At 39.6% G+C, this 13697-nt stretch overlaps 1 protein-coding gene across 2 annotated transcripts in view; it reads right to left on the bottom strand.

Annotated features, from left to right (window-relative positions):
• LOC138027970 (DNA ligase 1-like) overlaps positions 1 to 13299 on the bottom strand; it is an 18306-nt gene extending 5007 nt beyond the window's left edge. The window contains exons 1-7 of one of the 2 annotated variants that reach the window (XM_068875604.1): positions 13018 to 13299; positions 10379 to 10649; positions 6325 to 6831; positions 3504 to 3724; positions 2764 to 2862; positions 2112 to 2382; positions 69 to 187 (exon numbers count right to left, since the gene is read on the bottom strand). In XM_068875604.1, the coding sequence (XP_068731705.1) occupies positions 69 to 187; positions 2112 to 2382; positions 2764 to 2862; positions 3504 to 3724; positions 6325 to 6831; positions 10379 to 10649; positions 13018 to 13227 (1698 nt within the window). In that variant the 5' untranslated portion in view covers positions 13228 to 13299. The remainder of the gene's footprint in view (positions 1 to 68; positions 188 to 2111; positions 2383 to 2763; positions 2863 to 3503; positions 3725 to 6324; positions 6832 to 10378; positions 10650 to 13017) is intronic. The other variant, XM_068875605.1, reaches the window with a different exon arrangement.
• Positions 13300 to 13697: the final 398 nt, after the last annotated feature.

Genomic DNA, 13697 nt, shown 5'->3' with positions numbered 1-13697 from the left:
TAGGCGTTGAAAATAGCAGAATGGCAATGCTGTTGCTGTCAAGAATGGTTTTTGAATGTGTTACTTACATTGTACTTAATTTGATGTTTCTTTCCCTTGATGTGCTGGATCACATCACCCCCACAGCGGATAAAGCTCTTGCAAAGGCGACAGTTGAATCCAGACACTGCTTTGACAAACTCACAACCTGATAAACAGTACAAAGAAAGAAAACAGCACTTAAACAAAGCTATGATCAGCAATGACTTAGCTTCTGAGGATAATGTGCTGCATTTCATTGTACAGCTACAACTGAGACGTCCTATTTTCATTTGATACTGTATAATGTCCAAAAAGCTTCAAGGAGTATCACCAGACTTGCTCTTGGAATACTACAGGACACACAGAACGTTCACTGAGAGTAATAGATGTGGTCACTGGTCGTTAATCTGTCGATTGGATTTTCACTTCATGATGATAAATACCTCCTGACAAAGATTAACCGCGGTCAAACGCAAGAGCATGCGCAATGCACTCGTACCCGGTCGCCGGCCGCGAAAATTTCCCGCGCAAACTTCATTGAAACCATTGCAGAACCGTTGTTACGCGAAAAAAATATTGAATGACAGTGATTAATTTGCTAAAGTGAAGCGAAGTACTGCAAACGGAAGGGTTTCGTTTTAACAGTCGATAGTTTGATAAATTTTCTTTATTTTCCGAGTTCACTAAATTTTTTTGACCTTCACTTAAAAAGTTCTTAGTGTTAAAACGGTCGACATAAGAAAGCTTGTCGCCACTGCGATTTGTTTACTGTCATTGTCACTGAGCGTGACCACCCGAAGATGTATAAAGGAAGCGAGAACGCGGACAGGAAAAAAAGTGTTGAGAACAGCAGCTCAGGAGGGTCGATAAAGCGTTGTCGAGAGCTGAAGATACACCGGAGGGATCGTGGATTTGTCTAAGCCACAGAAATTTGATACTTGCCGAGGACAAATGCTGTTCTATGTTCCTGCAATTTCTCGCGCATTTTTTTTGTGTATTTTAATGATATTTATTGATTTCCAGTTTTACATACAATTTTACTACACACTACTCTCACTTACTACCCTACTACACTCACTTACACATACACCTCTTCATCTTTTTTACATTGTAAACAATTTTTTCTCACATATACGTACAGCAGTGGTACCATTGCACATTATTGTACTTTGTATTTGCCCAAAATAATGACAAGATGTAATAAGGTGCTCGAGGGATTCGTCCATATCTCCACTAAAGTCCAACTTTGAACAAAAAAGCATTTGTTACCAAAGATCTGTTGAGCAATTTGTACTGAAATTCACGCGATTTTGTATCCAAGGTAGCGCGAAAAGGCAAGCTGTAAATCTCCTTCCATTCTAAGACATCATCAACAAATTTAGTGTTAAATTTCAGCTGAGCAGTTGGTGGAGTGATGGTTCTATTTCAAAGTTCCTTATAGGCAATTTTGGAAGCCTCAGCCTGTGATTATTTTTAACAATAAGTTCATTGTTATCGGAGATTAGATCTCCATTCCCTTCTCTGCCAGTGTTTTGAAATAGACAGAGTTGCCTCAAATACAATTTCTCGCGCATGCTCAGACGTTTGACCGCGGTGTGTGACAAAGATAACTGTACATAAAATGAGACCAGAAAACAATACCAAGCCCAAAACATCATTACTTGCTTACGATGGTTACTCCATTGTTTGGAATCCGAATTAAGAGTCATTGTTGATAGTATATAATGATTCTGTGAAAAATACTTAAACAATGTAAGATACCCCACCCCTATCGCGATCAAGTCACAAAGAATACTTTCCTCTAAGGAGGTCTGGGGGCAACTCCACCCCCCCCCCCACCCCCCACAAAAGTTTTCAAATCAAGATGATTGAACATGAAGTTTTAAATCTACCAACAATTGACCAAATGCAAAAATGGCCGCCAACAAATATTCTCTTATCTTTGTGTCAATTAGCCTCACTAGCGTCAAAAATACAGATGCTTGTTTTCAATTATTTATTGGAATATAAAATTGTAACCAGGTGGTGAGAGGCCATGTTGGGCAATATTGGAAGATGGATTCTAACAAAACCGCAAAACACCTCATTACCTAACATGTTTCTTCCACTGGTGAAACCATCAATCTTGACACGTGACTCTGTGACAGATGATATGGTTATGATGTTCCCTTCCTTCTTGGCTGTTTTCCTTGTATCACAGGTGTACTTGACAAAGTCTGCATTTACATGTATCTCAACATCTGAGCTGGACTGCTGGGAGGACGGACTGGACAATTGAGGCACTTCCTCTTTGCCTTTTTCCTCTGATCTTGTCTCTGATGAAATGGTGTCCTCCTCTGAATTCTTCACAGGAGTAATTCCCTAACATTGTCAGATAACGACAGTATAAATTAATGTTCACTCCTAAATACTACCACTTATCTACAAAACATTTTGAAATCTAGTACATGTATCTAGTGAGTTGCTTCACATCTTTGGCTGACATTTTTGGGAAGCTTGAGAATTGTTTCTCCCTGCAAAACAGTCCGATTGGCAACTAGAGTATTGCAAGGTCCCCTGTCCAGCGTTATATCACTGACACACATTTTTAAGTCCAGAAAACATAGGGCACAAGTAAGAGTGCCAACCCACCTCTGAAATCAGACACTCGTGCATTTTACAATTCAAAACAACGCACTTTGCTAAAGACAACAAGAAAGCTCAAGTTTAAATTTTGGAATGTGATATATTCCATTTTCTTACCATAGAAAAATTTTTGAACTCTTCGACATCAAGTTCTTTTCCTTGCTTTTCCAATATAGTCCGAGCATGTCTCTTTCCAAGAAGATGCTTGTGAAAACTCTGAGAAACATTAGCACAATAATACATGATTATATGTAGTAACTAGGTGTTTATCAGTCATGTAACTGATACAAATAAAGGGAAAATGTGCAATACACTGCACCTTAATTTGACAAAAGGAACACATACAACTGAAAAGCACCATTGCATGGTTATGCCTGCAATCTTTAGCTTGAAGGGTCATAATACAAGCCTTTCTCTGCTCAATTACAGTGCACAACAACTACATACATACTGAATTTTTCAGATGTTTATAAGAGACATTTGCTTAAACTGTCCAGATACACGTAAGTGCAACTCCCAGAGGTCATGAGTTAGAATCTAATTTAAGACGCATGTGTCTACATTAATTTTATAAGGGACAATAATTATTGTTTTAAGGTGCGCTTACATGACAGAGGGAAGTTCCATGAACCATTTTTGTAAAGAAACAATGAAGTTTTATCCATTCTGCGATGGGACCATAGGTGCCTATGGTCGTGTAGCGAAACGGATAAAAGTTCATTTTTTTTTACAGAGATTATTGGAACCGATCCACTCCACTTTTTATCAGAGCTGTGCCATTTTCCTATGTCGTGTAAATGCGCCTTTAATTGTCCAGTCAAGCGTGAGGACCACTTCTCTCTTTCCTACTTACATACCGTGGGTATATTGCAAATGATCTTGCACTGCTGGCAGATGTATTTGGCCCTTTTCTTGTCAAACAGAGAAATCATCAAAGCGTCAACATCCTCTCCAATGAAGTTGACTGCCTTTGGCAAAGGACGGTCATTAAATTCGACATCAGGTTTGCTTTCATTAACTTCTTTCACTGGTTTCTCTTCCTCTTGTGAGGAATTAGCTTCCTCAGTTTCTTCATCACCTACAGAAATAATTGTACACCAGACAAATGAATGTTGCTATCAATTGTATCTCCATTTAACTTTGCCACTTTTTTTCCTGCAATCACTCCTTAGTCATTTCTCCCTAGTTAAAGCCCTTCCAGCATTCCAGCTTCTCTCCCATTGCTTAAGTTGCTTGTATAACTGTGACACATTCTCACATGAAATCATTGCAGTTTCTCGTAATGCATTAATTTTCTTTTGTGTGGTGCAGAAGACAAAAGCTTCAATGTGACCTTCAGACAAACCCACAAAAAATTGAAAAATAAAGGCCAAAGATCGAAAACTAAAATCCCCTCCCTTTCCCAATTGTTTTGCAATCATGAAACTGAACTTATCAAGGAAAATCAAGCCCTCTCTAAGTCTTAACAAAAAGTCACTATGCTCTGTAATTGATAAATGATAAATGCTTAAACCTTAACGCAGATGTTTCCACCAAAGAATGGTTCTGTAAATAACTATTATTAGTATCACCCAACTAATGGACTAATGCAAATACTGCATTTTAATTAATGCAGTCCTTGAGTAGCGAAAAGCACGACATTTTCTTTCATTAAATTCCCAAATAAAGATTTCTTCAACTTGCATTTGCTAACTTTACTATTGCCTTTTCTGTCTGACTAGTTGGGTGATACTAAAACATGGCTACTGTTTCTGGCCGATATAACACACACTGTGATTGGCTAAGAGCAAGGGCATTATTCTCCTGTAATGCCCACATGCCGATTATGGATTATGCAAATTTTGTAAGCCACAACTTAATAACCTTGACCGTATGATCATTACAGCAAAATCTCAAATATCGGCCTAGCTGTATTGACAGAGTGATACCGCAAGGCCTCAGTTTCAGGGATGTAGCTAAAGTTTTTAGCAGGCGGGAATCTAGCAATGATAGGCGGGTATTTGGCCGAAGGCCCACCCTAGCGTGCCTTTGGCACGCTATACCTAGGGGGGTCCGGGGGCCCCCCTGGGAAATTTTGAAAATGCGTACTCTCGGAGATGCATTTTCCTTGATTTTGGGGGCAAAATCAAGGGCATTCAGGACAGACTTATCAGGTAACATTTGTTTAAATTTTTCCCGTAATTCAGCTTCTTTCAGCAATGTCAGTTGGTTCCTTAGAACGTAGCGTGTTTCTTTCGGTAGACTTAAAAAATTTCATTATACCAACGGCCTCAGAATCATTTTTCTTTCTTTTTCCCGACATTATAAAGCAATAATATTTCAACCGTCAGAGATACGCAATTTGGCATTCATTATTTCGCATACATGAAATACAAATACCGCTGCCCATTGAGCCTGCAAAATGGACGATGAAATGCAAATGATGCGATCGTCGCACTAAATGGAGTGTTTACAATCCTTTCAGTTCAGGTAAGACAGCAATGAAGGTGTAAACAAACGAAATAAATAAACAAAAATCTTCTCACAACATTTAAAAACATCTTGGAGAAAGAAGAAGTGCTTTACAGCCGGAAAAATCGCATTCACAGCCGGGTAATTTTCCCGGCTTCCGGCTATTATCTACATCCCTGAGTTTGAGATTGTGCTGTAACGACCTCAGGCTCACTATTGGTTATTACATTGCAAGTAGTCATTAAAACAAGATTTTTGATAACGATGGACCCTTTTCATAAAATTATTAGCATTCATATTTCCATATTTGAATAACATTTATACATAAACCTTTCCCTTCTCAGAGTGAGAATTACAGATTTTACTGCAACACCAGACAATTTTACTTAAAAGAAATAAAAAGGTAAAGTAACTTTATTTAACAACGGCAGTTCCTTCAGCTATGAGGCTGGCATCAATGGCAGCCGACGATGCGCCCTTTACCCCCCTTCCTCTGTCAGTCCTCCGTTTTAAGGAGATTTTAAGATATAGCTACACGGATCAGAGGAAAGTAGAAACAGATGTTTAAGTCACCGAGGATCGAACTGGGGACCTCTCGCTCCCAAAGCCGCGCACTAGCCAACTAAGCCACGACTGCCCCTACTTGACAATGGTGGACACTCCCCGGTGTCCACTCAAAGGCGTCCCCTTTAAGCCAATGCTTTTTATCAAAGGATCTGACATCAGGGTTCGTACACTTTTTTAGACCAAAAATTCAAGGACTTCTCAAGGACTTTCAATGACTTTCAAGGGCCAACTTTTGAAATTTCAAGGACTTCTTTTTTATTTATGTCGAAGAATTTACCCATGGAAATAGTCTGAGAATACAATTCTTGCTCGTTTTCCATACCGTACATGCCTGAAAAGAATGCAAAGGCACTGGTAATGATTCTCGCTCCCACAGCTCGTCACGTTTGTATGACATGACTTGAGTGGCTGATCCCTTTTAAGTTTTCAAAGATTAAAAATGTGGGTCAGAAAAAATTCAAGGACTTCCAAGGACCAGGAATGAAGAGCAGAGATTTTTAAAGACTTTCAAGGCCTTGAAAATGAACTCTCAAAATTCAAGGGTTTTCAAGACGCGTACGAACCCTGTGACATACAGATGTGATGCTCAGGAGAAATGATCTCCAAATAATTTCCAACAACGCCAGGGGTCTAAGAGCTCCTCAAATAACGATGTTGTACCTTGAGCAGTTTCTTCTTGTTCATCTTCTTCCTCCTCTTCCTTAACCTTCTCTCCATCCTCAGCAACTTCCTTTTTCTCTTCCTTCACCTTTTCAGGTATTACAGTCTTCTTGGCTTGTTGATTCTGCTGGTTTTGTCTGCCTCTGTTCTGTTGCTGGTTATTTCGTTGGTTTCCTCCTTGTTGTCTGCGGTTGTTATCAAAACGCTCCCTCTTGTTTCCATAGTTCCCTCCTCTGCCAAAGCTGTCATCCCTGCCGCGTTTGCGACCTTGCCGCTGCATGTCTCTCGATTGATTCCTTGGTATCAGAGGGGTCGGTAGCAGTCCCATTGGAGAGGCCATGTTGGGCTTCACCCTGGCTTGCACCTGGGCTTGAGCATTGGCATTCGCCTGTGCTTGCATGGCTGCCAGTAGTGACTGAGTCTGCACCATGGCCATTAGCTGCTGCTGTTGTTGTGCCAACTGGGCTGTCAGACCTGTCCCTAGTCCAGTTCCTCCCATTCCTAATGCTGCATCATGCAACAATACGTTAGTTTCAATAAACAAAACATTTCTCACAAGACACAGATGATTTAACAACTTGAGAAGAAAGAACAAACTACATACATGTAAGCAACGACCCTGCTAGAATCTAGACACACAGTATCAAAGAGACATGTACACACAACAATTTATTAGTTTTGAATGAAGAATTTGAACTCAACACCTCAACTTTATAGCCTGCTTTGTATGGTGAATATCCCTGGTAGATATGTGTCACACGTATCCTTCTTTATTTTGTACTTTGTCCATCATACCTAGAGATCATCTCGGTATTTTGCACAACATCGGCGAGGACACAGATTGATAATCCTACCAAAGGTTCAGAGTGAATGTCACCCCTTCTTAGATCCATACAAAAGATTCCTTAGAGAACCCTTTGAAACTACTTGCTGGACAGTTAATTATACTTGTATTTTGTACCGCTCTTGAAATGCAAAACAAAATGAAAAAGGAAGAACTCCATGTTAAAAAGTCATCATAACATTTTATGAATAGTCCACGTTTTTTGTTTTCTTCAGTACAGCCAATTTCAATGAGCTTGACACTGTTGAGAAACACCTGGTTAAATGTACCAAAGTAACTAAAAAACCTTATGTAACCTCTTTTGTCTGTAAAGAGAAAGTAAGTAATGTGTAATGCTCTGCATATTTTAGTGGCTTCTTTTAATTTTTTTTTAAATTAGGTCTATAAGGTTTACTTTTTGTTTGTAAATAATCAGCCAGTCTTTGTAATTGTAAGTGAAGTTGTCCTAGGGTGGAATTAATATAGCAAAGTGTGAAAAAGCTCCATTTTTGTCAGAAATAGGCCTTTTTCGATAATTAAAATTTAGCTTGAAAGAGTAGTTTAGAGGACAAAGACAAAGGAAAGTGGATGACGTAAATATTTTTCACATTCATTCCAACGAGTTTATTGTTTTCGCCCTCACTATCAAGCTGAGCATTGATATTTCGAAAAAGGGCCTATTGATCCACGGTGATTGTAACAACTTACCTGCCACTTTAGTCAAGGTTGGGTGTTTTGGTTTTAAGGGGATCTTTTTTATCTTTTACAGGCATTCATGTTGATAGACATCAAATATTTTTTTATCAGCTATCCACCAGTAAAATGACCTTAAATTTAAGGGTGTTATTTCATTAATTCTCTTTTTGATATTCTTCGGCGACTTTCCACGTATGTTGAGAGAAAAAAATCAAAAGTATTTCAAATTCTCAGGCGTACACACATCTTCGCTTGAAGATAAAGAGGGATTTATCAAGCCTGAGATATGCCAAATAAACGAGTAGCTATGTAAATACACACCCCTGGCACAAGTTACTGTTAGGGTAGCCAGTATCTACTGACGGAATACCTATAAAGTGGATAAGTTAAGTGCCTGTGATAGCACTCATTTATTGGATGGTACCTTATCTGGATGACAGCACTTCCCTTCTTCACACCAATGAGACCAGTGATCGAAAATGGTAGTTACTGGCAGTTTGTGAATGATTATCGCTAACAAGCACCTTTGGTTGCTGGCGAAGTACTAATATTTTTATTACTGTGTACTAGATCTGACAACTGTAGGATGACTGCCTAGAGTCTAACACAATCCTACAAACAATCAGTGAATCTTGAATCTATTTTTGCTCTCCTCCAGCAGCACTGCCAAGCTGTACCACTTGCTCCAAAACCGCCTAAATATCAACTGGCATAATTTTGTAGGTTTGTTATTGCTTAATGCTCAATGTATGCTTTTCTCAAGGCTGCTACTTTACAAGGCTTGTCAAAAACACTTCTTTAATCCCTGACACCATTCCAAAAAGACAATCCAAAGACTGCTGCTCAATTTGCGATTCAAGTGACACTTTAAGAACAAGTTTTTTTTGCCATGAGTGGACATAAGTGTGCCGAGAAGACACAAGGATCACATTGCACAACTCAGTTTCAACAGCATTATGTTTTCTAAGTTTTTTTTCCAAAACGTCAAGTAGACAAATGGAATCAGAGAAGAATCTCTTGGTAGACTGATGTAACACTGAACCGAGGATATCTTGAATGCAAGATGCAGATGTTTAAGAGGAGTCTGCACAGAGCAATCTGAGCTCGGTAATAGTTCATCTCCAAAAATTTGATAGTCTGGTGGCTGCTCTGTCAGATTTTTGATAGAAAACTGTCACTTATCTAGATATTTGGAAACCAGAATTACAAAACTCCCATGCAATTAAATGCCTTGGCATAATCAGGGTGTAGGCGTCACTGTTAGTTGTCTCTTAATAGATGCAAAGTTTGCAATTTGACCATCTGTCATTGAATCAATTTGATCCCTTGAGTGCATGTCTTTTTGCTGAAAATGAGGTATGGAAAATGTTGTTGATGCTATGGGTCAAGAACACTTGAAGCCAAAGGCAGTCAAAGATGAACACACTGTTGTGTATTCTCAAGAGGGAAACATATGTTGTTGACAAACTTGCATTAGAAACCTAACATTGAGATAGTGATAACTTAGAATCCAAATTTCAGATACAGTTAGGGTGATCCATGATCTGGTTCAGTACTTGTATACATGGTGTCATCGTTGTTAAGAACTGAAAGAGTTTATAGTGCTATTTTGCTAAGAAATATAGGCTAAGTTAAAAAGGTGCATTCTCATTGAAGTATTCTCCAGTGTTTGCTACAGTTTGCAAAAGAAATAACTATTCACCCAACTTACAGGTAAGATGTGTCTCTACTAAGTTCAAATGCCATAACGATGAGGCTAATAGAGGACCATCACATAGACATGATCACAGAAGAATATTTTGTTATGCCAACAGAAATAGGCATACTGTACATCTTGCATTCACTATGCAAGCACAAAGTTGACAAAGTCTTTGCACAGTCTGCTGACTTTATAGGCTTGAAATAAGCCTATAAAATGTACTAATTATTTGTTCAAGTGTTGAGTTCAAACTCTTCCATGGCAGAGTTCTTGGCACATCTTTATTCACCGGATGCATCAAGAAAAGCAAAGGTCATTTGCCAAAGGTATTTGCAGCAACAACAAAACCACAACAGATAAATTTAAGTACATGTATAAGACACAAGAAGAAACACAGGGATTTCAAAAGGTGATAAAGGTTTGACTTTTCTAGTTGTTGCATAGGAGGTATGTAAGGTGTATGCACAGGATTGGCATTATGCAAGGGAATGTCTTTGGGACAAGTAAATCCTCAACAAGTTGTATAAACTGCTAAGCAAGGTACAAAAGCGCATGAATGACGTTTCCACTGTTTTGCAGCTCAATGATTTTACCATTAACACAGTGTACACCACACTGTAACAGATTTCACACTTAGATTTCAAGAAAAATACACAGGGCCTGTCTACGCAACCACCGGCATTAGAGAAGGTTTCTGAACTCTTGCGGAAGAAACGATGTCACTGCGGTGTTTGCAGGCAATTTTCATGGTTGAACTTGCATTTAAGGAAAATGCAAAATATGGAATATAAAACATGGAATTCATGATTGATCAAAGGCAGTTTGCAACAACAGACCTGGAACTTGCAAAGGGTTTGCTGGCAATTCTGGAATTGCACGATCTCCAGGTTTAGCACCCAAGATTCCCGGACCCTGGTTTGCAGGACCCCTGCTGCTTTGCGACCGATTGTTGTTGCTGTTATTGTTGCGATAGCGGTCACGGTTATTCTGACTGCGATTCCTGTCATTCCTGTTGCTGCTGCGATCTGATCTGGAGCTGCCCAAGTGTCCTAAAGGATAACTCACAACATCCTGATGCTGATCATCAAGAAAGGATGAATACGAAGGCTGTGTATAAAGTGACAAAACACAGGCAAGAATGAGATCAGTATAATAAGCATTCAAAGCAATGTTCATTCTTGGCAAAATGCAGACCCTAAAAACATGTTATTGCCTTTTTTCAGAACCCAATGACAGTTGAACAGACAAGCTTTAATGCACAAATGATTCCGTCAAGGCTGTTAATAAGGGTCTTTGAACCTGAGAACTGGAGTCACTAGCTGCTGGGTTCTGTGTGTGTATTCCTGCTGCATAAAAACAACCACTATGGACACAATAAATGTATTTTATTTTAAACATGGGTGATGGCCAAGTTGAAGCAGATGGTCTGGAACAAAAAAAAACAAAAGGAGCCCAGAAGCTTTAAGTATCTAGTAATGGCTATAAACATCACCAAGCCTAAGCGCCCTAAACATTTTGACCAAAACTAGCCAGAAACAGATGGCATCCAATGAAAACTAAAAAAAACACCTGTGCTTTAAGTACAGCTGTATGCAACACTGGTTAGCATAACAAACTTACAGTTCCAATGCTTACAGGAGCTGTCAATTGTACCAAACAAAATGTACCACACAGCACAAGCTTAAATTCATAATGTTCAGGCATGTGTATTACATGACCCTATGGAAACCACTTCTTTATGGTACAGCATCATTGGAAGGGGTAAATCCAGAGATCAGATGTTAGCAACTTTGAACTACAAGCCACAACGATACAAATCAAAGAAGCTAATTCATGAATACACGTGCATAAATTGTAACGAAGCAAAAAGGTTGGGCAAAAATATTCTGTCCCTAACTGATAAATGACATCTAAGAAAGGAAGGTAATAATATGATTCTGGGACTTAACAAAGTTCACCTTGTGTTAAACATGAGAAAATGTTGGGGAGTCTTTCCTATGCCTAAGGCAAATAAGTGGAAATGTCTGATGGCTTTCACGGATTTAAAAGGACATCTATTGAGCTAATCTAACTCAATCTCAATCTAACTTCCCCGTCCCTGGAATTCTCAAACACACAAAAAATGAAGTAAATTGTAGCATCACAAGGCCTCACAACAAAACTTAAGTGTAATACCCCTTGGGTGCTTTAAAATTATGGCAACAGAATTTTATATGAATAGACCTTTTAAAAATTGTGGAATTATTGGATTTTGTATAAAGGGATGATGGAAATACACAGCACAAGCTTATAGAACCAAAAAAGAAAAAAAACAACTTTGAAAAACTCAGTTTGAATCCTACAATGTTATTAGAACTGAACCTGCGTGTAATTTAAGTATACTAGGCTGCAAAGTAAAGGGAACACAAGTTCACGGGGACCAAAATTGTTGTAAGTACTTTAAGTATTATCAAAATGACCTAGGTGTCATCGCTTCATTGAAAAATAAGTGAACTTATTACCGTGATCTTTGTAACCACAATGCAATGCCATCAGTGACTGTTTAGGATGTGCTTATCAGGATGTCAACAAAATGCAGTATGAACTCCTTTGTGTTAGCAAACAAGTAACAATGTCATCCATAACTGTGTAGTGGGAGGCACGGTGGCCTCATGGTTAGTGCGCTAGACTCCGGATCGAGTGGTCCGGGTTCAGGCCTGGCCGGGGACATTGTGTTGTGTTCTTGGGCAAGAGACTTTACTCTCACTGTGCCTCTCTCCACCCAGGTGTATAAATGGGTACCGGCGTAATGCTGGGGGTAACCCTACGATGGACTAGCATCCCATCCAGGGGGGATTATAAATACTCCTAGTCGCTTCATGATACGGAAACCGGAGATAAGCGCTGGCCCATTGGGCCTTCTGGCTCGTAAGCAGTGACTTTACCTTTTTTTACCAGTTGGTGATAAGCTTACGGTAGAGGGTAACAACACTGGCCATTCTAGCTAATCCCTGTTCTTTCAGGCTTGGGACTTAAGTGCAAACATAGAACCTAGGAGGCCTTCCAGCTTTTGTCTTGCACATGATGGCGAAAATAACACTGTCTAGTAGGGTGCAGGTGACCTAAACTATTGCATATCTAATTACAACAGAAAATTTGCACTTCACTTGATATTTCGCCAGTTCAATATTGATGGATGGAAAAATTTTATGTTTTTAAAGGAAATTCGCTATTCCAAGGAAAAATAACATATTTATAGGTCAAATAGTCCAGAGGCTATAAATTACCAACGATAATGCTGATGTTATTTAGACAGCTGGAGTGCGGATGTCCTTACTGGACTTGACTTGCGCCAAACGGAACACATGCACTCATGTCTGTGCGTCTTCAAAAGATTTCACTTCAACACATCTCCAACACTGTTGTTTAACAACCATTCTTCTTAATTGTAGCGACTAATACGAAGAAACCTAATCATTTACACGACAAACCCTACCTCAGGGGAATATCTATCCCTGGAAGTTCGTCCTCTCGACCCGCTACTATCTCGTCTGTAATCGTCGACATCTCTGCGATCTCTTTCACGTTCTCTGAAACGCCTGTCATCGAAGTCATAATCCAAGCGGTCTCTTCTCTGGCTAGAAGAACCTAACAACGCTTCAGAGAGAGAAGGAATGTTCAGAGGGTATCTTCCCAAGCCCGACATAATTTCTGGAGTTGCGATAGACGTTCCCAAACGACAAGATGGCGGTGAGCACGTTGTCGAGTTGAGCCTATATACGGGTCCTTCAAGATGAAGAAAGGCTCCCGGATGAACCCAGTCTTTCTGTCAATGTCCCCATTTTGTCGTCCCCAGGCAACCCATTTCCGGAAGGTAGAGCGCTTGCGCGTGGTTCAATTGACGTGGTAGCGTTCGTCCAATAGATAACGCTATCCACCTATATATAACTGTGTGAGTAAGGACTAGCTTAAGAAAACATAAATACCGGATCTTGACGAAGGATCTACAACAACAATGCACTACATCAAGAGTGTGAAGAGTGGATTATCTAATTTGCTTTCGTCCACAAGCCCCACATATGACGCCAAGTGCCTTCCGTATATGAAGGAAAAGAAGAGACACGTACGGTAGGAGCCTGGATTCGCAATTGCACAATGCCATCACTGGATCGTGGA

Source organism: Montipora capricornis, chromosome 12 (assembly GCF_036669925.1).
Source record: "Montipora capricornis isolate CH-2021 chromosome 12, ASM3666992v2, whole genome shotgun sequence".
Taxonomy (NCBI): domain Eukaryota; kingdom Metazoa; phylum Cnidaria; class Anthozoa; order Scleractinia; family Acroporidae; genus Montipora; species Montipora capricornis.
The sequence above is the reverse complement of the archived record's forward strand: the minus strand, read 5'-3'. Positions and strand labels throughout refer to the sequence as shown.